Source organism: Pagrus major, chromosome 1 (genome assembly GCF_040436345.1).
Source record: "Pagrus major chromosome 1, Pma_NU_1.0".
Lineage (NCBI taxonomy): Eukaryota > Metazoa > Chordata > Actinopteri > Spariformes > Sparidae > Pagrus > Pagrus major.
Genome location: NC_133215.1, coordinates 37,695,072 through 37,718,684, shown reverse-complemented (window position 1 = coordinate 37,718,684; position 23,613 = coordinate 37,695,072). Strand labels below are relative to the sequence as shown.

Sequence of the window (23,613 nt, the reverse complement as noted above, 5' to 3'; positions counted from 1 at the left end):
GAGATATGAGGAAGAGAGAAGGCAAATGACTCAAAACCTCAGGGACATAAAAATACACCTTAACCTCATAGACATTCTACAATAGAACTCAAGAAGTGCGTGTTATCAGATCCTATTTCAGTACCTCAGAGTAACCAACATATTTGAGAGACTAACGGTTTCTTTTCTTCTTCTTTTTTTAAATATAGCACATACTTGACCTTCTTGTCACACTCCATGCCAGGTGGTGGCGGTAATGCGCCAATTTGTTGTTTGCCAACTGCCATTAACACGCTAAAAAGAAGAAGAAAGAGGAAGGGAGATTGTTTCCTGCTTTCTTCGTGTTGATGTTGTGCAGAGCCAGTGTGGCGTGTCGTAGTCACTGCCGTGACTGACTTTCACATCCAGCTCACAATATTTGGAAGACTATGGAAGAATTTGAGCAGCCGAGGCCCGCTCATCTGGATGGGTAACTAGTTTGAGCCTGTGAGCTACACTCGACACGAAATGTCTGATTGGCGAGGAGACATAGCTTACGCTGATCGAGTATGTCCGCCTACATGCTGTTGTTTTACCTCGGTGTTTGTAAAGTTGCTTCGTCTATTTTCCATTAAGTAGCTTAGTTTAGTTAGTGAATCAGTGTACCACTTATCGTTCCGTCTCAATGTTTGTTACATTTATCATGAAATCATAAAGACAATTGTTTATTCAGCCCCTTCATGCCGTCTGACTTAAACTTTAACTAGCTTGGTAAAGTTTTTCTTTGTTGAGTGATTGTGTTGTTTTTGTGTGTAATATCTACAGAATACGTCAACTGCACTTATTATATATACAATATATATATATATATATATATATATATATATATATATATATATTTATTATATATATATATATTTATTATATATATTATATATTATATATATATGATATATATATTACATTTTTAAACATCAACCATGTGTTTTAACCAGTGTGTTTAAATAACTAGGATTTAAAAAACTAAACTATGTTTTAGTCCTTTGTGCTACACTACCAGTCAAAAGTTTGGACACACCTTCTCATTCAATAGTTTTTTCTTAATTTTTATTATTTTCTACAATTTAGATCAATACTGAAGACATCAAAACTATGAAGGAACACATATGGAATTATGTAGTAAACAAAAAAGTGTTAAACAAACCAGAATATATTTTACATTTTTTATTCTTCAAAGTAGCCACCTTTTGCTTTGATGATAGCTTTGCACACTCTTGGCGTTCTCTCAATCAGATTCATGAGGTAGTCACCTGGAATGGTTTTTAATTAACAGCTGCGCCTTGTCAAGAGTTAATTTGTGGAATTTCTTGCCTTCTTAATGTGTTTGTGACGATCAGTTGTGTTGTGCAGAGCTAGGTTTGTTACACAATTCAATACAGTGAATAGCCCTATTCGACTGCTGTTCTAATACATATTATGGCAAGAACCAATCGGCTAAGTAAAGAGAAATGACAGTCCATCATTACTTTAAGACACGAGCATCAGTCAATCCGGAAAATTTCAAGAACTTTGAATGTATCCTCAAGTGCGTTTGATGGTTTGAAAACCATCAAACGCTATGATGAAACTGGCTCTCATGAGGACCGCCCCAGGAAAGGAAGACCAAGAGTTACCTCTGCAGCAGATGATAAGTTCATTAGAGTAACCAGCCTCAGAGACCGCAAATTAACAACACCTCAGATTAGAGCCCACATAAATGCTTCACAGAGTTCAAGTAGCAGGCACATCTCAACATCAACTGTTCAGAGGAGACTGCGTGAATCAGGCCTTCATGGTAGAATTGTTGCAAAGAAGCCACTACTGAGGAAGAACAACAAGAAGAAGAGAAGTGCTTAGGCCAAGAAACACAAGGATTGGACATTAGACCAGTGGAAAGCTGTACTTTGGTCTGAAGAGTTCAAATTTGAGATTTTTGGTTCCACCCGCCGTGTCTTTGTGAGACGCAGAAAAGGTGAGTAGATGGTTTCTACATGTGTGGTTCCCACCGTGAAGCATGGAGGAGGCGATGTGATGGTGTGGAGGTGCTTTGCTTGTGACGCTGTTGGTGATTTATTCAAAGTTCAAGGCACACTTAACCAGCATGGCTTCCACAGCATTCTGCAGCGACATGCCATCCCTTCTGGTTTGTGCTTAGTGGGACCATCATTTGTTTTTCAGCAGGACAATGACTCCAAACACAACTCCAGGCTTTGTAATGGCCATCTGACCAAGAAGACGAGTGATGGAGTGCTGCTTCAGATGACCGGGCCTCCACAATCACCCGACCTAAACCCAATTGAGATGGTTTGTGATGAGTTGGACCGCAGAGTGAAGGCAAAGCAGCCAACAAGTGCTTCAGCACTCCTTCAAAACTTTTGGAAAACCATTCCAGGTGACTACCTCATGAATCTGATTGAGAGAATGCCAAGAGTGTGCAAAGCTGTCATCAAAGCAAAAGGTGGCTACTTTGAAGAATATAAAATATAAAACATTCTGGTTTGTTTAACACTTTTTTGTTTACTGCATAATTCCATATGTGTTCCTTAATAGTTTTGATGTCTTCAGTATTGATCTACAATGTAGAAAATAATAAAAATGAAGAAAAACTATTGAATTAGACGGTGTGTCCAAACTTTTGACTGGTAGTGTATTTTAGAAAATGGAGGGTTGATGATGAATTGAGGAGTCTCACAGCCTAAGGGATGAAGCTTCTCTGTAGTCTGGTGGTATGGCAGCAGATACTTCCATATCTTTTGCTAGATGGCAGCAGGGTGAACAGACTGGCTGTGGTGGGTGTTGTCTTTTAGTATAATATGATTTTAATATTGACATTGTCTCTCATAATTCTGACTTATCAGGAGAATATTTATTCATCAACCTTAGTTTTCATCTTATCCCTTTCTTTAACTGGCGGAAATGGGCTTCCATATTTATCACAGCGAACCTTGTGCAAAACCTGGCATGGGACACTTTTTGGAGTGGGTGACAACAGACAGCGCAAGGTAGGCTGATAGTTCTTCAAAGCTGCTGCTGTGCACTGTAAATGTTTTTGCCACTTAAAATGTCAGAGCAGAAACTCCTAATTGACTCTGTGCAAAGTCTGGACAAACATTTCATGTTTTAAATGAATATAGGTAATAGTTTGTTGCCAAAGGGTCCCAAACACCGTCGCTGCTTCTGTTGCTGTGCTGTAAACCTTAGTAACTTGTTTTGAGTGTGTAGGTCAGTGAAATGCAGCCCCTCAGCCCTCGCACACAGAGTGACTGACAGGATGATAAGGTACGTGCCCAGCTCGTTGCATGTCACATAATGTAACGAGTTGAGCATGCAGAGCTGGCAATAGCAATTCGTCACTTTAACATTTTAACATTCAAGCGGATTATGCAAACTGCGAACATTTTATATCCACACTTTGAGGGGAAAAAAAGTGCCAGAGTGGCGCTCCAGTGCATTCTGGCAGCATTGCACCTATGGGGATGAACCCATTTTTTCAAGTTAGAAATTTGAAAAATGACAATAAGCCCTTATTTGTACCGTGTCGAGAATAAAAAGTGTCTTTACAGCAAAAAAATGCAACGAGAAATCTTACATGGGGGAGAGGAGTCTTGAATTGCCAACCTTTCACTTACGAGCTCAACCTGTTACACTATCACAGCTTGATATATCTTTGGTGTGTAAAGCACATATTCATTTCTTGAGCTTAGGTTATAAAAATTATCATTCTGATTAATAGGGGATGGGATGTGGGTAGATTAAATAATGAGTATTTAATGAAGAACACATCAATTACATAACCTGTAGCGATCCTCTAGCATCAGTGCCCATCTGAAAGTGTTGTTGCTAGTTTTCAGACAAGTAGTCTTAAAATGAGATGTGATCAGGGGCATTGCTGGTGCATCTTGAGGCAGCAGAAAGCGCTTGCAGTAATAAGATGGCCCCTAAACTGCAGTCAATGTTGCAGTGTTTTTTTTTTTAAACTTTATTTTATTCTGCCATTTTCAAGTAACAAACAAAACACCTAGGCCAAAGCCGCAAGGTGGATGTTACAAAAAACAACAACGACAACACATAATTAAAATAAAAACAGTAACATACTGGGGGAGGTGTTCCACGTTCTTATCCTTTTTTTTTAAAGTCTGTTGTGGCTGGGATTTGTCCTTGAATGCTGTCCATTTCTGCCATTTTTGTTCAAAATCTCCTTCTCTATCTCTCAAGCGAAAAGTAAATTTTTCCATGGTATATATTTCCTCAACAATGTCCAGCCATTGTCTTGGCATTGGGGGGTTGCTTTTCAACCAGTTCCTTGTCAAGGCCTTTTTAGTAGCAATTGTCAATATTTTAAAGAGGTAAGTGTCTTTCTTTTCAATTACTTCAGCAGGTATAAGTCCCAGATATACAATCCGTGGATCCCTACTACTTTTAGGTACTTTTAGGTTTAAAATTTCCTCCATTATTTGAATGACATTGTTCCAAAATAACTGTATTCTTACACATGACCAAAAGATATGGGAGCGATTGGCGTCTACATGTCCACACCCTCTCCAACATTTCTGTTGTAATTGTAATTGTTTAGTCTTTATGTGTGGGGTGATAAAAAAGCGTATGAGATTTTTCCATCCGAATTCTCGCCAAGATTGTTGTGTGTTGCACATGGAAAACCAATCACTCTCAGACAATGTGACATTGAATTCTTGTTCCCATTTTGATTTGACATATAATGAATTTCTTCCATTACATTTTTGGAGACTGCTATACAGTTTCAATACAATCTTTGAGGGAATTCTTTTGTATGTACCCGTCAGAAATACAATCATCTCATTAATCCCCGCTGATAAGTGCCTATTCACTTCCTTGTCGTAAAAGTGTCGTAGCTGTAAGTACCGGTATAGGTCTCTGTTTTCAAGTTTAAACTGTTGTTTGAGTTTTTCAAAGGACTTAAAGGTTTTCCTATCAACAAGTGTACATATTGCTGTTATTGCCCTCTCTGCCCACTGGATGAATGTATCATCTGACACACTGGGACCAAAACTGGGTGTTTTAGAGGGCCATATTAGTAATTTACTGTCACCTTCCAATTTGTTTTTCTTGACAATCTCAAACCATGTTTTCAAAGTGTCTCTCAAGATAGCATTATCTTCCTTATGGACTGTACATTCTTTCCCCACTAATTTGGCAGGAGGTGGCACTTTACCTAAATTGAATTCAATATGTTTCCACCTTGCTTAATATGCAGGGGAACACCAATAAACAATGTATTGCAGTTGAGCCGCCCAATAATATTGTTTGAAGTCAGGCAGGGCGAGACCTCCACGTTCTTTATCTAACTGGCGTGTTCTGAGTTTTACCCTTGTTTTAGCACCTGCCCAAAAAAATCGAGATATTAATTTGTTCCATGCGGAGAACTGAGATTCTGGGATCCTAACGGGTAGTGAGAGGAAGACATATAGCCTGGGCAGTACATTCATTTTTATCACCTCTATCCTCGAACTGAAATCCAAAATTAATGTTGACCAACGTGTTATGTCTTTCTGAATTTTATCGCTCAAAGTAGAATAATTAGATTCATACAGGTTATTTAAGTTCTGTGTGATTATTACTCCTAGATATTTTATCCACTTTGTGTCCCACTTTAGTTTATAGTTACTCCTAATTTTGCTATTTGGTATGTAATTTAAGCACAGTACCTGTGTTTTTTTGATGTTCAGTTTGTATCCTGACATCCTGCCAAAATTTTCTAAAGTGGTCAAAAGTCTGGGAATTGTTACATTTGGGTTTTTTAAGTAGGCGATGATATCATCAGCAAACAGACCTAATTTGTGCTCCTCTGTTGCTATGTTAATCCCTTCCAGTTCATTATTTTTTCTGATATCCTGAGCTAACGGCTCAATAAATAACGTGAAGAGGGAGGGGCTGAGGCAATATCCCTGCCTTGTACCTCTATTGAGGTTAAAGTTGCCTGTCAGAAAGCCATTGATCCTCAGTCTGGCAGTAGGGTTACTATAGAGAGCTTTTATGCAACTAATAAATTGGTTATTAAAGCCAAATCTCTCCAGAACTTTATAAAGAAAAGGCCAGCTAATAGGCTTGGGCGATTGGATGAATATATCGCCAATCACCCATCGGCTGAGTCCATCACGGTTGGTTTTATTTTTGGCGATTTTTTTTTTGGGCAATTTTTGTCATTTTATTTTGCTTAATTAATGGTCTGCCTCCACAGAATTCAACACGGTACATATAGTTCATAATTACTATGTAGAGCACAATTCAAAGTGTGAGCGTATTGGAACTGGCAGCTTCACACAAGATTTCCAACGAGTCTTTCACAAAATGGCGGAGCTGAAAGTAACGTTAATTCATAAACCATATTTGAGAACTACATCAAGTGCAGTTGTGCACCCCGATCGTTATAATAGGACAGGTATGTTATCCTGATCTCCCACCTGTTTGCTCATTTAGAGGCTGTGAGCGAATGCGGCCTTCTGCAGCCATCAGACTCTTTTTAAAATGGTGTCAGACAGCCGTCTTCAGCCTGTCTTTACAGCTTATTACTCAGCAAAGATCTCAAGGTGATTTATTTTTTGTTAAATGAATAACAGTATAGCCTATAGGCTGTATGTTTCAGTAAAATTTCCATTCATTAATTTTGACATTAAAGACCACAGTCAGAGGATAAGGCGCAATGGCGCATGTAAATTTATTCAAACAGAATAAACAGTTGGTCCACAAAAGTGACACAGTAGCCTATAATAACAAATAAGTAAATATAAACAAAGGACATTGGAAAAATAAAGTGAAAAATCACACAATCACATAAAATAATATGTCCGCTCCCTTTGCGCTGTCTATAATAATGCCGTTGCGAATGAGGCAAAAAAAAAAAAAACTTAAGCTGTTCAAGCTGCTCTAAAAGCCTCTCATAGACTTATTGACTAAATAAATAAATAAAAATATCGAAAATAATAATAAATAAAATAATGTCCCTTTGTGCTGTGTCTTTATAATAATGCTGTTGTGGACATGGCAAAAAAAACTTAAGCTGTTATAGCTGTTCTAAAAGCTTCTTGTAGGCTTTTGCTTGAATAACTAAAACCCTTTTAACGGCCGGAGCTTGTTCCAGGACCCGCTGCACCATCTTCTGTTTCGTCCCCCAGCGAGTTGGACAATCCTTAAAAAACATACCCACACAAACACAAAATATTTAGGCGGATGCCGTTAACTTTCATCCTGGCACACAATATGTGTGTGGCTGGACATGCGCCGACACATTAATCCACAATTTCCTTATAAATATATTTTGTGCTGCACTCTATTGAAACTTAACACTATAATTGTGAGTTTAATAAGTAGCATATAGGCCACAGCGCAGACGAAAAACATTTTTGCCCAGATTCTAGCACCTATCAGAAATAGATTTAATTTAAATGAAATAAGACCAAAATAGGCTATTACCGTTATCAGGGAATGTTGTGGCAGGTTAAGATCCTCTTGTGCCTTGCGCAGTTCCCTTCGCCTCTGCCAACTGTGCGCAAAGGCTCCATTGATGGAGCGGCATGCTGCAAAGGCCCGGTCGTATTTCTTTATCCTTCTTAATGGCGTTATTTACTGCCACGTTCAGGTTGTGTCCAAAACAATTAAGCCATGGCCAGTCAAGTTCCCTGATGGCACTAACAATGTTGGCTCCATTGTCGGTTGTGACACAAGACACCCTTTCCTCTCAGGTTCCCCATTCTTGAGTGCACTCTCGCAGCTCTTCAGCCAGCACCGCGGCTGTGTGGTCATCAGGAACATATGTTGTTTCCAGACATTTTGTTTGAAGTTCCCAATGTTCAGTAATGTAATGTTTGTTGTTGACCACATGTCCGTGGTCAGTGCGACAAAGTCCGCTGCCTCCAGCTCTTTACTTAGTTCAGCCCTGACTTTGTTGTATAGATCTGGTATGGCGGTTTTAGTGTAGTACACTACTACCGGTTTTAGCGGTAGTAGTGTAGCGGTAGTAGTGTAGCTCATACTGCTTGTCGAAAGTTTTCAGCATCTCCTTGAAAGAATCCTTTTCCACTGTGTGAAAAGACATCATATCTTTGGCCAGAAATCTAGACACAGCCAACGTGCACTGCGTCCATCTCGGACTGCCCTTCAGATATTTAGTGGATTTGGCAAAAGCAGTGAAGATTTTCGGCGGGTGAAGCATGGCTTTTCCAGTGGCAGTTGAGGGAGCTGCCTCTCTCGGTGTTAGCTTGGCGTGCTCTTCAGGATGATGAATTCGCAAATGCTCGTGCAAATTGGTGGTGTTGGAATCTTTTGCTGGCACCACTCGTTTGTATAGACAGCAAATTGCCTGACTTGTGTCTTTGGGTTTGCCGGTTGCGTCAGGTCTAAATCCAAAATAATCCCAAATAGGGGATTTTGTGTTCTTTTTTGCAACGAGCTGTTCCTCCATTGCAGTAGCCTGAGACCTTGCCCCCTGCGCCCGCAAAGCACGCTAAACTTTTTTGCTGCATTCATGTGGTGTCGGAAGATCCGAGTTGCCGAGTTGTTTTTCTGACATGAGGTGGCGTTCATGTGAATAGTCCTATTCTGAAAGTCATTTTTAGATTTTTTTCAGACATCACATGAATACAATATCCCCCCTCTTTTTTTTTTTTCTCCGCCACACACACACAACTGCCAAATATATTGGCAACTGCCCGGTTGATGGGCTGACGGTGGCCGGTTGGAAATTTTTAACATATCGCCCAACCCTACCAGCTAACTCTACCGAATGCCTTCTCGGCATCGAGGCTAATCAAGACTGCGCTGAGTTGTCTTTTATTAATTTGCTCTATAATATGTAGTGTGCATCTAATATTATCCTGCGTTTGTCTGCCCTTTATGAACCCAGTTTGGTCTTCATTTATTAAGTCAGGAAGGAAATATTCCAGCCTTCTAGAAATTATGGATGTGAATATTTTATAATCTATGTTTAGTATGGAGATCGGCCAATAAGATTCACATAGCTCTTTGTCGTTGCCTTCCTTTGGTATCACTGATATCAGTGCTTCTTTCCATGACAGGGGTATTTTAGCATATTTAAGAGTCCAATTCACTCCCTGGGCACTTATTGTTTTTCAGATTGCTGATAGCACTGTCTAATTCTTTCTTAGTAATTGGAGTGGACAAAGATTCATTTTGTAGCTTTCCTATGGAGGGAAGATCTAGTGATAGTAAGTATTTATTAATCATCTCATCATCCACTGGGTCTGGTTCTGAGTATAGTGACCTGTAATATTCTTTGAAGCAGTTTTCAATTTCCTCAGGTTTGAAAGATAAAACATTACTCAATGGGTCTCTAATCTTAAATATGCAATTTTTAATTTGTTGTGTTCTAAGGAGTCTTGCCAGAACCTTTGTTGCTTTGGGGCCATGTTTGTAAAAGGTTTGTTTTGTGAATCTATGTTTCTTTTCCAATTCATCAGTCAGAGTTGCATCTATTTGTTTTCTGACTTCTTTTAACTGATCCGTCAGCCTTATATCTTTATCTATTTGTTGTTGTTTCTCTATTTTTTTTTTCAATTCTTCCTGTAATTTTTCATATCTTAACCTCTTCGCTTTATTCATGTAAGCCGTCCGTGAAATCAAATTCCCTCTCATAATTGCTTTAACCGTATCCCATACTATTGTTGGTTCTGCTTCACCGTTAGTGTTATTTTCAATAAAGCCTTTAATTTCTCTTTTTATTTCATTCACGGTTGTTGTGTTATTCAGAATCCCGATATTCATTCTCCACAGTGTGTTTTTATGTCTGTCATTTAAATGTATAGTTAAGTAAACTGCATTATGGTCTGAAACATCTGAGGTTCCTATTGAGCATTCTTTCACCCTATGTCTGTCTACGATACTCATCAGAAAGAAATCTATTCTTAAGTGAATCTGATGTGTGGCTGAAAAATTAGTGAAGTCTTTATTAGAAGTATGGAGATTCTTCCAGACATCAAACATACCAGTCTCTTTGATTAAGATATTAAGGCTTTTGACATGTGCAATTTGTGTTGTTTTTTACTTGTCGTGTCCAGGGAGTAATTGAGGACTGTATTCCAGTCGCCAGCGCAGACTAATATACCCTCACTGAAAGTTACAATTTTGTCAAAGAGCTGAGTAAATAATTTTTTATCACTTTCTGGAGGTACATAGATAGAAGCAAATGTGACCAATACATTATCAAGTTTTCCTTTGACTAAAATATATCTGCCTTCCTTGTCTCCTTCTTCCTTAATTAAGTCGAAATTCAAAGAATTAGACACCATAATAGCGACTCCTCTTTTCCTGCTATTTTTACAGGAGCTGTAAAAAGAATTCAGGTATCCAAACCTCTTCAACTTATTATGTTCTTCATTAGACATATGAGTTTCCTGAAGCATTACAACCTGTGATTTATCTTTTTTTAACTTTGCCAACACTTTGCTTCTCTTAATTGGATTTCTTAGGCCATTTACATTCAAGGATGTGATCTTTAAGCTATCTGACCTTGACATATGCATCACATATAATATTGGTCTCCCCCAGAAGAGAACACAGAACAGTAACAACCATAACTATTTTACAAAAGAAAACATAAGAAAACCTAGGCCTCCAAAAGAGGAGGAGATCTATCTCCCCCTGAGTGACCCAGTTGGAGGGTCGAGGGTTAAGCCTCTCATCTAGAGAGGGCCCGATATTAGAGATGGTTATTAATTCTAGCAAAAGAACTATCACCATCCTATTAGTCCAACTTAAATATAATGGTGATTGAGACTACTCTTCCCGGTGATAATCAAATAATGAGGCCAAAAGATTAATTACAAGGCAGGATCAAACTCTGAAAATTACCACACATTTGTTAGCGTATAGCAGAAAGTATAGCAGTTCTCCTCTGTGTTACCCCTCTGGAACTCCCGCAGTCACTTCTTTGCTCTCTGTGCAGAGGCGTTGCCATTCTCCTGACGGTGCGGTCCCCGCTCCCATCCGATTAGCCCCGAAAGGCAGGAATCCAGAGCAGACTCTCTCCCTCACCTGCAGCGGGTCCACTCTGTAGCCCCGTCTGTGTAACTCCTGCCATGCCGCATCTGCGCTGCTGTATGTCCTGACTCCAGTGTCCCAATAGATCCTCATGCTGGTGTAAGGCGTTTGGAAACGTATCCCTTTCTCCTTTAAAGCTCTCTTGACTGCGTTGTACTCCTTGCGCTTTTTGACGTTCTCAGCCGCGTAGTCATGGTCAGAGTAGATCACACGGTTGCCAAGCAATACATTGCCCTTTTTCCAGGCCTCCCTCAGTACCAGTTCCTTAGTTATAAACTCCTGGAAATTGATAATAATGGGCCTGAGTGGGTCTCCGGTTATAGGTTTCTGCGCTAAGGAGCGAAGTGCCCGCTGGATTTTTAAATCTAATTCCTGCGGCAGCGGCAGCTCCTGTTTAAGGAGAGTTGTAATGAAATGGGGAACCGAGCTTCCCTCCTCTCCCTCTGCCACTCCAAATATCGGAAATATCGGGACTCCAGGTCTGCCACTTAACTTGGAGAATCTTTTGCTGTTTGACAGAGGCACAGAGCACCGCATTTACCTCTGCTGCCCAGTCCTCCATGCGTGCCACACGGGTCTCTGCTTCGTCAACACGGCTGGACAAACTTGGCATTTCTTTTGTAAAGTTGTCATCTTAATCGCTGCCATCAAGTCGCTGGAGTCCACCCTGGTCTCAGCCCCCGGGGCGTCCTCTGTGTAGCTAACACACTGTGCCCCCGAGTTGCTAACGTCAGCCTCCGTCAGCAAACAGCTGACGGAGCAGCCTTTTTCTTGATTTTTAGGCATTTTTTCTTCTTTCTTTTGGCCCCTTGTGAGTCTCTTCCCACTCATCTAATGTATGCTCCACTTAAAGTTTAGTTAGCAAGTGGGAAAATAAGAACTTTTCTCAGGAGCGTGGTCTCAAGTGCGTCTGATTACTCCATGAGCTATACCGGAAGCCCACTTCCAGCTAAGAATTTATCAGGAGAATAGCTGCTTTACCCCAAACTGTTTCACTGTATGTGTTTGGGCTGTGAAGAAGAAAAAAAACTAACTAACATTAGACCCTGACCGATCCTGACTTCAATAATCAATGAAGTTAAACTATGCTCTGTCTTGTGCATAAACGTGCGCATCATCTCTCTTAAGGGGGAGATGCACTTAATGGTTCTGCTTCTGTAGTCCTTTGCATGTAATGTCATTAATATGTGCCTCATTAAAGATGAATAATAATTAATCTTTCTCTCACCCTACCACACCCAATCTGCTTTTAATTAGAATGATAGTTTTTATGACCTGTCCTGCCCGACCAGCAGACTGAGAACTGCGCATCACATTACACACACAGAGATGCACCGCAGTGCTCCTTCTCTTGCATTTAAATAAAGCATTTTGCTCATATTTAGTCAAACAGAGTTGTTGTCATCATCTGTATTGATTATTGATCACTTTCAAAAGCAAACTTCATGTGAAAACGTGGGACTGTCAGTAGCGGCGCTAGGTAGCTGATATCCATGGTGCCACCAGCTGATCAATGAGATATGATGTGATCTCCAGAGGAAGGAGGACGGATTCTTTCCTCTGTTAAGTCCAATGCATTTTGAAGTGTAGTCATACTTATCACAATGTCAACTCTTGACATTGTCACAGCTTTTCACGTTCAGTGTTTCACCTAGTTGTAGCAGTGGAGGTATCATGCAAGCGAACGTTTTTTTGTATGTTTGCAACGTGCGCTGTAAAGTACATGAGATGCTAAGAGCTAATCTTTTTAACTCATCTGAAAAATCAAATCTACACGGGTGAAAATCTCATATCAACTTTAGAGGGCACAACTGCATGGATCCCTGGTTTGGCCACCAACAGTAGGGCTGTAACTCTGCCAACGAATACTTTGTCACCCTGCCAACTAACTAGTGCAAACACTGCTAGTTTTGTTTACAGTGATATACTGGGGAGGCAAATTATATTTGGGGATGTCGTATCTTCCCTGTCCCTCTGGGAATTGCCTACTTATGCTGTTGTCGTGTAGAAAACTTGTAAGTGCACCTGGTTGTTGCAATGTTGTTCAGTGAACATTGGTTTGGCTACTTAATAAACAACAAGCTCCCTCCATACCTGGCTCACCTGCTGTTATGTCAACAGAATTGCAGGTGAAAAAATCTTAAAGGAGAGTTTGATTTTGATTTTTTTGGGGGTTTTGGCACCTTTTTGAGAAAAGAAAGGCGAGGGCCAGTGTGCATGCATTAAGGTGGACAATAAAAGCAACAGTATGTAATGTTAATGTTGTCAAATTCCCTAAAGCTATTCCAAAGAAAGATAGTTGATTTTTGAGTGTAATTCAAACATATGAACCTGCATAGGTGTGTAAACCTAGGGATTGCTCAGAAATGAGCTGTGATTGTTGTCAATCGAAAGCAATAGAAATTGCTTGAATATTAGATTTTTCTCTCCGATCACAACATTTTTTACATCTTATCCTTTTTTGTGTGTTTCTCTGTAGCAGCACAACCAGGAAGAGAGAAGACTACCTGGAATGGCCAGAGTACTTTATGGCTGTAGCCTTTCTGTCAGCCCAGAGGAGCAAGGACCCAAGCTCACAGGTGTGTGTGCTCAATCCGTCCTTAAACATCCTTCACTTTTGTCAGCAGTGAGCAAGATGTGAACTTGGCTTTGGAGTTGTAACGTTATTTCACAGACAAAAATAGCCATAACAAACTGCACTGCTAGGTTACGTTAACTGTAACGTTCCTTACTGCAAACGTAATGCTCATCACCACAGCTATGATTTGTCCTACCTGCCCTCTCACAAATGATGCACATTTTTCCTATTCCGTCCACTTTATCATGCCCCAATGGTGTGTTCAAGTTGCCTGGTCCAAGTGTGATATTGACAAGCAGTACAGAACTGTGACTTGCACCAAAAACCTAAGAACAATTTAACTAATGAGTCCAAATTTTTCTTGACAAACACAACCAGCAGTGCATGAGAGGAGTACTTGTGCAGAGGAGAGGCTGGTTTGTCTCAGCTAGCTGCTAAGAGTTTGTCAAATGTTAAGATACTGGTACGGGACAAACTACGCTACACAGTTACTACATACAAACCGCTTTTGTTTCAGCGTACTGGACAGAGCAGGTTATAATATCGCTCTCTACATGTTTACACTATTTTCCTGTCAGAGCTCTCCAAAGCGGATGACATTGTCATCTGAAAGGGCAAAGTGATGTTAATGATCATATTAACATTTCAAATGGTAACGTTTATGGACAAGAGTATTATAAATATATCTGCACACTGTGAACACACCCCCAAGTCACATCAAACAGTAGCACCTGCAGGCTTGATGACATTAATGTTATAACATAAGTGGGCTAAACTCCAAATTATGTAAGTTACATTATGCTTCAAATGTAAACATTAGTCACTGTTGGCTGGTAAATGTGGTAGTATTTATTAGGTTTATAGATTAATATTGCTTCCTTCCCATCTTGTTGAATAATGTTAAATTGATTAGCCTGTTTGGTTCAGTTACTAAAGTTGTCGTTCTTGCTAGCGTGTTTAGTCCGCAAAGGTTCAAGGTTTATGGTTTCAAATATACAGTGCTGTGAAAACGTATTTGCCCCCTTACAGATTTCTTTTGTTTTTGCTTTTTTGTCACATTTAAATGTTTCAGATCATCAAACAAATTTTAATATCAGACAAAGATAACCTGAGTAAATACAAAAAGCAGTTTTTAAATGATGATTTCATTTATTAAGGGAAAAAAGCTATGCAAACCAACCTGGCCCTATGTGAAAAAGTAATTGCCCCCCCTTGTTAAATCATGAATTAACTGTGATTAACCACGTTAGCCACCCAGGCCTGATTACTGCCAGACCTGTAGAATCAAGAAATCACTTAAATAGAACCTGTCTGACAACATGAAGTAAGCTAAAAGATCTCAAAAAGCAACAGATCATGCCCCAATCCAAAGAAATTCAAGAACAGATGAGAAACAAAGTCATTGACATCTATCAGTCTGGAAAGGGTTACAAAGCAATTTCCAAGGCTTTGGGACTCCAGTGAACCACAGTGAGAGCTATTATCCACAAATGGAGAAAAAAAGGGACAGCGGTGAACCTTCCCAGGAGTGGCTGGCCTACCAAAATTACTCCAAGAGCGCATCGACAACTCATCCAGGAGGTCACAAAAGAACCCAGAACAACATCTACTGCACTGCAGGCCTCACTTGCCTCAGTTAAGGTCAGTGTTCATGATTCAAAATGAAGAAAGAGACTGGGCAAAAATGGCATCCATGGGAGAGTTCCAAGGCGAAAACCACTGCTGACCAAAAATGAACACAAAGACCTGTCTCACATTTGCCATAAAACATCTTGATGATCCCCAAGACTTTTGGGAAAATATTCTGTGGACTGACGAGACAAAAGTGGAACTTTTTGGAAGGTGTGCGTCCCGTTACATCTGGCGTGGTTTTGGAGTGGCCTAGTCAAAGTCTGGACTTAAATTCGATTGAGATGCTGTGGCATGACCTTAAACAGGCCGTTAATGCTTTAAAACCCTCCAATGTGGCTGAATTAAAACAATTCTGCAAAGAAGAGTGGGCCAAAATTTAGTTATCGCAAACGCTTGATTGCAGTTGTTGCCGCCAAGGGTGTCACAACCAGTTGATAGGTTTAGGGGGCAATTACTTTTTCACATAGGGCAAGGTTGGTTTGGAAAGCTTTTTTCCCTTAATAAATGAAATCATCATTTAAAAAATGCATTTTGTATTTTCTCAGGTTATCTTTGTCTGATATTAAAATGTGTTTGATGATCTGAAACATGCAAGTGTGACAAAAAAGCAAAAAACAAAAGAAATTTGTAAGGGGGTGTCAGGGACCAAACAGAAAAGGCTCGAGAACCAAAGGTGTAACTGTCAAAAAAATATTAATTTATTAGTAACTCAATTCAAAAGGAACAATTTCAAAAAGTATATTGATACAAATACAACAAAATAGAAAAATAACTCTAAAGAAGGGCCCTAATTATTCAAACTGAGGTCAACTTAAACAAACAGCAACTTAACTCAACATACCTGACCTCCTGAATGAAACAATAGGTGGGGGTTATATAGGTACTGGCCGGCCAACAAATGACACAATAGGGGGGGAACAAACAAACCATTACTTTCATAATAGATATAAACATAATGTGAACAGAAACTACAATGAAAACCTATACCTACTCAACATAAACACTCAAATCATGAAGCAAACTTAAAAATCTTAATAATCTCAAATTAAATAAATCTCAAAGAAAGGCCAGCCTCCCCTCTGGCACCTCCAAGGTGGCCTCCTCCACTTCCTGTTCCGTTTCCATAAGAGGCCATCTTGGAAGGCGCCGCCTCCTTTCCAGAGCTGGGGAGAGCTGCAAACAATAAGACACACAAGGTGAGTTTCAACTCAAACAAAAGGAAATAATATTGAACAGCCTGCTAACCAAAATGCGTGCACTCAAATTAATCAACAACTGTCAATAAACATAATGTATGAAAGAAAATACTGTGTGTCGTCATTTAAGATAAAATAATAACAAAAATACTCAACTTAAAGGTGGTCACCATGTGTGGCCACCACAGGGGGCAAATACTTTTTCACAGCACTGTATGTTGGGCATCATTGAGAAAGTTTGATAATAATGAACGGGACACCGTTCTTGCTTTGTTTTTGCTTTGCTAGCGTTGTCTCGTCAAATGCAATGCTGCACTGTTATGGTTAACCATCACCAGCGATGATATGATATTACATTCATCATTAGAAAACATAAGAAGAATGATCAATGGTTTATCTATAGAGCTCATATTTAAACAGACAAAGTGCTTCACAATTCAGGACCAAATTAAGATCATTAGCAGGGAGATTGTGGTTCCAATGTAAATAATAAAAGATACAATTCATTGCTCACAAAAAATTTGTTTACATTTCTTTTTTATTTAATAAGTTTTATAAATGCTTCTCTGTGACATTTAACATAATCAGGGAAATTGGCAACCAAGCAACAACAATTCATTGGTATCACTCTGCCTATTGTTATATACAGTCTAAATAAATATGAAAATGATTTCTTTAGGTTAAAATGTCACACAAAGCTGCTTCAATAAATTTCATTTATATGGTGACACTGTATGGATGCTGTCAATGGTTGTGCTGTCGATGTTGTGTTGGGGTTCATCCATTGATTCAAGTACACTTGTGTGAAAATCTTTTGCTTCAAGACTCCACTACAGAAATGATAAATAGTAATTAGTAAATCAATTGTATACTACAACAACAACAACAGTAACAGTACTATAATAATAAAACAAAAACATAGTATGCAGAATAAAATATGTACAGTATCCTCACGCGGATTCATACTCAAATCCCTTGAGCTCTTTAAACAGTCATTATTGCAAGTAAACAAAATGGTAAGAGAAAATCTGGCATTAAAATTTTCAAACAAACACAGACCAGCACTTTCAAAAAAGATCTTTGCCTACACATACGGTATAGACCAAATATATATGTGTAGAAGATAATGATGTTTGAAAGAAATGGACATCAGAAATGGACATGACTAAACAAGCAGAATTTAAGGGAACCCTGTTAATTTCCAAGGCTTTAGAGTGTGTGAGATATTACAGATGGTAGTGGACTGTTGTGTTTGATCATGGATTATTTTATGATATACTGGACTATTTGATGTTTGCAGCTTGTCTTAATTGATGAACTTCTTTCCCTCTCTGCAGGTGGGGGCATGTATAGTGAACCAAGAGAATAAGATAGTTGGCATTGGTTACAATGGCATGCCCAATGGCTGTGATGATGACCTGCTACCATGGTCCAGGTCTGCTAACGACCGACTTGATACTAAATACCCTTATGGTAAGAATGCATACCCACTCACTCCTTGCTTTAATTCGGAACAATCTAATTCCTGAGAAATATAAAACCAAATTGATGCATGTGTGCAGAAAAGCTGTAACTCATTTGTTTTCCACACAATGCTGTGGGGTTTTCTTCATGTCTGAAGTACTAACCTTTGGCCTGTAGAGGGTGGTAGAGGATAAATAATGAAGAACTCTGTTGATAAGATGCCTCACATTGTATTTTATCTTTCTACATGTTTCTCTTTTTCCATCTTCCCTTCTATTTAACTGCTCAATTTAGGATGTGATAGACTGCAAATTAAGTAATATTCATATTGTGCCCCTTCTCTTCATTTCTTTCTCCGTTTTTTTTTTTTTTTTTTTTACATTTTTAGACTTATCGTCATTAAATGAACCAACAGTTACAGAAAAATTAAGTGTATTCACAAAATATTTCTGCATAAAAACAGAAACTTATACAAGACAGAATCGACCCATAGATGCTGCAGTGTTCATGCATGAGCCTACTAGTAGTGTGGTTAAAAAGGTTCCCTGAGGGTGGTGCTAGAACAAAGGCTATAGAATCATCAAAGCTATAAATGATTTTACACATTAGGTATTGTGGATGCACTACTGCATAGTGAAAAAAGTTGTCTCTAGAGGGAGCTGTGTGAAATCTGCTGATTCCCTCAAGTGGCATTAATAGAGGCAGAATCGGCTGGGGCAGTTACATTACCTTTGATGCAAATGTCCACTTGGAATCGAAGATAGACTGATTAGAATTTATTGGTCAAAGGTCACCATGGCCTCACAAAACTAGGGTTGGCTATCTTTTGGAATTTAATGATCCTGATCATCAACTTCGATTTAATTCTATTTTAATGATCATTATTCTTTCATGCAAATACATTTAATTGTTCCAGTTTCACAAATGTGAGGATTTTCTGTGTTCCTTTTGATTACTTAGATTCTTAACAAACCAATCAATCAATATTGGAGAAGATAACCAGCAGATTAATTCATAATGAATTTAATCATCAGTTGCAGTCCTACTCAAGAGTTTAAAATGAGTTCCTCCTCAACCAAAATACTGTTTTTACATTACTGCATGAGTAATAAAAATCAAATAATATAACTTAACTATAATATAAACCTTGGGTGCTGGCATTCATGTGAATGCAACTTGACATGCACCACCCATCCAAACACTATTGTGGACCAAGTACACCCCCTCATCACAACAACACTACCCGATGGCAGTGGCCCCACAGCAGGACAATGTGCCCTGACACACCGCAAACACTGCTCAGGAACAGCTCGAGGAACACAATAAAGGGCTCAAGGTGTTGACCGGGCCTCCAAATTCCCCAGATCCCAATCTGATTGAGTGTCTGTAAGACGTGCTGGAGCAGGTCTGATCCATGGAGGCCCCACCCCCCAACATACAGGACCCAGAGGATCCACTAAAAACGCCCTGGTGCCAGACACCATAGGACAACCTCAGAGGTCTTAAGTCCATGTCTTGACAGGTCAGAGCTGTTTTGGCTGCACAAGGGGAATCTTCACAATATTAGGCAGGTGGTCATAATGTTATGCCAGATCGGTGTATAACTTTCAGCACATTTTCCCTATTGTACACGGTGAATGCATTGTATTTAGATAGGGCATTTTCTAGTCTAACTGAACACTCAAAACACTTCAGCAGTCACCCATTCATACATTCAGTTTCACATTTTCCATATTCTACCCGATAAATGGATTGCAATTATATAGCGCTTTTCTAGTCTTTCTGACCACTCAAGCGCACGCACACACATTTTTACACTGGTGACAGGCTACCAAGCAAGTCACCACCTGCTCATCAACCATTCCAGTGTTTCCCACAGGACCGTCCAATTTAATAAAGTACAATTCTATATTTCAGTTATATTGTTAGGTTTCCCATTGAACTGAAGGGGTACTGAAGTACTTTCAAGTAAAATAAGCACTTTGTAGTGCTTCATGCAAAATTTAAATTTGGGTTAAATGTGGCTATCAATAATAATTAATCATTATCAGGGATAATGATTAATTATGGTAAATAATAAGATCCAATTTTTATTAGATCACCTACAGACATCTAGATATTAAGTCCCGTGCTTAGTTGTAGGCACCACCCTTGAAGAAGGGGAAAGATAGCCAATTCACCAAATCAATCTCATAAAAAGGTACTACACTGTCAGTTTGTAACTCTGAATAATTAAATTAATAGCTACAACCAAGCCAGCCTCTTGACGGAGTACAGGCTCTATATTAAATAGACAGCATGTGGGTTCAAAGGTCTTTTATTTAACACAAAATGAAACCACACAATCTAACTGACATGTACTGTATGCGTGTGTGCGTGTGTGCGTGCGTGCGTGCGTGTGTGTGAGAGAACAACAGCAAAATTGTGGCTAGGGGTTAAAAGTACCACGCCGCATGGCGAATGGTTGGACTCAGGTCCAAGAGGTGGATCACAACTTGTTTCATTGATAGGAAAGAACAAAGGTGGTGCTCACTGATGTCACATGTGTGTGTGATATGCTCCAGGCTGATGAGGGGTGTGTGGGTGGGTGGGGTCTGTCCGGCAGCCCCCGCCATCTGATCCAACTAACCACCAGGGCCCAGTATTTCAAAAGTGATCTGACAGATATACATATAGTTCTTCTTTTAGGGCTTGTTTGCAATACAACCTAATTAAACCTAAACAAGACAACTTGTGGTGTCTCAACGCTCTGTCCTACAGTGTGCCATGCAGAGTTGAATGCCATTATGAACAAGAACAGTGCTGATGTGAAAGGCTGCACCATGTATGTGGCTTTGTTCCCCTGCAACGAGTGTGCCAAGCTTATCATCCAGGCAGGTGGGTGTTGACCACACACACACACACACACACACACACACACACACACACACACACACACACACACACACACACACACACACACACACACACAATCAATCCCTCCATCAATTCAAACATTAATACCAATTGTTGAAGGCTGTGAATGATATTTAATGATAAGATTCAACCTTTTAAAGTTGTTTCAAGTTTTTTAAAGGTGCTAATTGTGTGCCCATATTTTGTTCAGTTGTTCAAGATTAGGAATTTTTCTTTTTTTCTTCTTTTTTTTTTTTTTAAACTTCAAATTTACTGAGGGGAAAGATCGACCGGAACCTCGGAACAATTCTTGAACGTTAGCATTTTGCCCTGGACTATCCAGCTTGGAGATCTAACTTTCTAACTCAGAACACGAGGTATAATCATTCATGCTGATGTTATTGTTTGGCTAGCTATTAATACCTAACTGCAATTGACCCATCATGCAGGTATGTTAATTACATTTTGATTTTTATTAAAATTTGCAATCATGTGCTTTCATACTGATTGTTTGATTTACAGCTGTTATATTGCTCAACCACTGCCATGTATTTTTTTTTGGTTTGAGAGGCTATACTTCCAGAAGGTTTTGGGAATAGTGTTTAACCTGCAGCTTGTCTCAGAGAGAGGAACAAGTATAGGCTTAAGTTTAGTTTTACATGTGCTTGTGACGTGGGTTGAGGTTATGGATTGAGACACTTTTTTTGCAACTGATATTTTCTTTTATTCTCTCTAGAGAGGTCACAATGAAGCTGTGCATCTTGTTACAGTCAAAATGGTTTTGTTGCATTGAAAATCTTCGGTCTGATCTGGGCTTTAAGAAAAGCTTGGGCAGGCCACATGTTCTATTCTAATTTCAATTCCAGAACACTTGGAACTGCTATATTGATGCATAAAAAAAATCAGTTCAATGCAGCCACTGTTATTCTAGATCCACAGGGACATTTTGTTATATTATCTGGTCACCTATTCCACAATCCCTTTTGTTTCGATGGATGTATATGCCACAAATTGGGATAATGATAAATCTATAGGGAAAATTAGATCACTAGTACTAGATTTAAACTCTTGCCAACTAATCTTTGGAGGTGATCTGAAGTGTACAATCAATCCAGTGTCGGAGCGTTTTAATCCTAAAACTTCAAATCCTTCAAAAATAGCCAAGTCACTGTCACTCTTTGTGGATAGAATAGGAAATGCTGACCCTTTTGCGTTTTTTATTTCATTGTAGTCAGTCTTTCTCCTTCTCCCCAGTACACCATTTATACAGTAGAATAGATAACTTTTTTATTCATAGAACACTTCTTCCCTTGGTCATGAAAACTGAATATTCAACTATAATTGAATCAGATCACACCCTGCTGGAAATTAAAATAATGGTTTTAATGGTTTTCACAGATTCGTATCCAAAAAAAGTGATGACTTTATAGATGCAATAAAAAAAGATAATAGTTCCCGCTCCCTGGGTTAGGAAACACTCAACGTTGTCATCAGAGGTAAGATTATATTTTACTCAGCCAAAATCGATAGGATGCCAAGAATTAAACAAGATCAGCAAGTAAAATATTTAAAGGTAGTGGGTTCTATGTACTCTTTTTTTTTCCTCTTCTGAACTTTCTAAAAGGAAGCTTGACCTCCAAACTCAGTAAAATTTGTAATTGACTGCAAAGACAGAACTTGTGGATTTGTATATGAACATGGTTAGAAAGCTGGCCATCTTTTAGCACAGGGGTTCCCAACCACTGGACTGGTACCAGGTCTAGGGTCGTTCAGTACCATGCCGCGTAAAACCCAGTAGTAACTAAGGGGGCTGATGTAAATGGCATTTATGTACTGCATGTGTTTTGTCACTTGTTGTCTTGGAAATTGCAACAATTTTATTCCGTATCACAAATCAAATAAAGTTCCTTTAGCATTAAATGTTCAAAAAAATGGTTTTATATACATTTTCATATGTATTGTGCAGTAGTTTAGGTTGCATTATGCTTCTACTATACTTCATATATTAAAGGGATAGTTCGGATTTTTTGACATGAAGTTGTATGACATCCTCACCATCAATGTCGTGCATCAGCAGTGACTTTTCCCCCACTGCGTCTGTCCCGCTGTTGTTGCTGAAGAAAGTAGTTACGGCTAGTTTGCGGGGTCACGAAGATAAAGCGTTTTGCTTCAAAAAACAATATCCGTTCAAAAGAGTAAAACATTTGCATCATAAAATCGTTTACGACAAAAAAGTCAGACCTCACGATCACCTGGCACTATTTTCCCTCCCTTCGTATCAACCACCTGTTTCACGGTGTTTACATGCTCGGATGGTAAACGTAAATATGTCTGACTACGAAACGAGTGATGAAGACATTCCTTTTACCACAGAGCCAAAGGGATATCTTTATGAACCCGAATACACAGACACCGAGCTTCGTCAAATGGAGTTAGAACGGGCAGAGAGAGAGGAGAGAGACAGAGAAGCGGTCCAAGTTGCTGACAATAATAATAACAGTCATCATATAAAAAGGCACCATCTTTAGCTTGTAGATAGTTGTTCTTACCTGGGGTCGTGGCACAGCAGCGCTCTTCAAAACATGTTTCTTCCTCTTTCCTGGGCGTGTAGGAACATAATCGTCCTTGCTGAAGTGTGCACTACACACACAAAGCTTTTTCACCCTTGGCAGTCTCGCTTCAATGTTCAAGCCTATGGCAAGAAGCCAAAGTTGCCTAACAGCAATGTCCGTGACAGGAAAGCAGTGAAATATATACGGCGACTTGGTGTGATCTTTGTTGTTGCAACCCGGATAATCGCAAATCCGCACCATTTTTATA

At 39.3% G+C, this 23,613-nt stretch overlaps 1 protein-coding gene across 4 annotated transcripts in view; it reads left to right on the top strand.

Annotated features, from left to right (window-relative positions):
* Nucleotides 1–299: 299 nt before the first annotated feature.
* Nucleotides 300–23,613, top strand: part of dctd (dCMP deaminase) — a 44,976-nt gene continuing 21,662 nt past the window's right edge. The window contains exons 1-4 of one of the 4 annotated variants that reach the window (XM_073477551.1): nt 300–465; nt 13,508–13,607; nt 17,772–17,907; nt 20,659–20,775. In XM_073477551.1, coding sequence (XP_073333652.1) covers nt 13,557–13,607; nt 17,772–17,907; nt 20,659–20,775 — 304 coding nt within the window. In that variant the 5' untranslated portion in view covers nt 300–465; nt 13,508–13,556. Of the gene's footprint in view, nt 526–2,943; nt 3,000–13,507; nt 13,608–17,771; nt 17,908–20,658; nt 20,776–23,613 lie in introns of those variants that run through there. The other 3 variants (XM_073477528.1, XM_073477543.1, XM_073477535.1) reach the window with 3 other exon arrangements.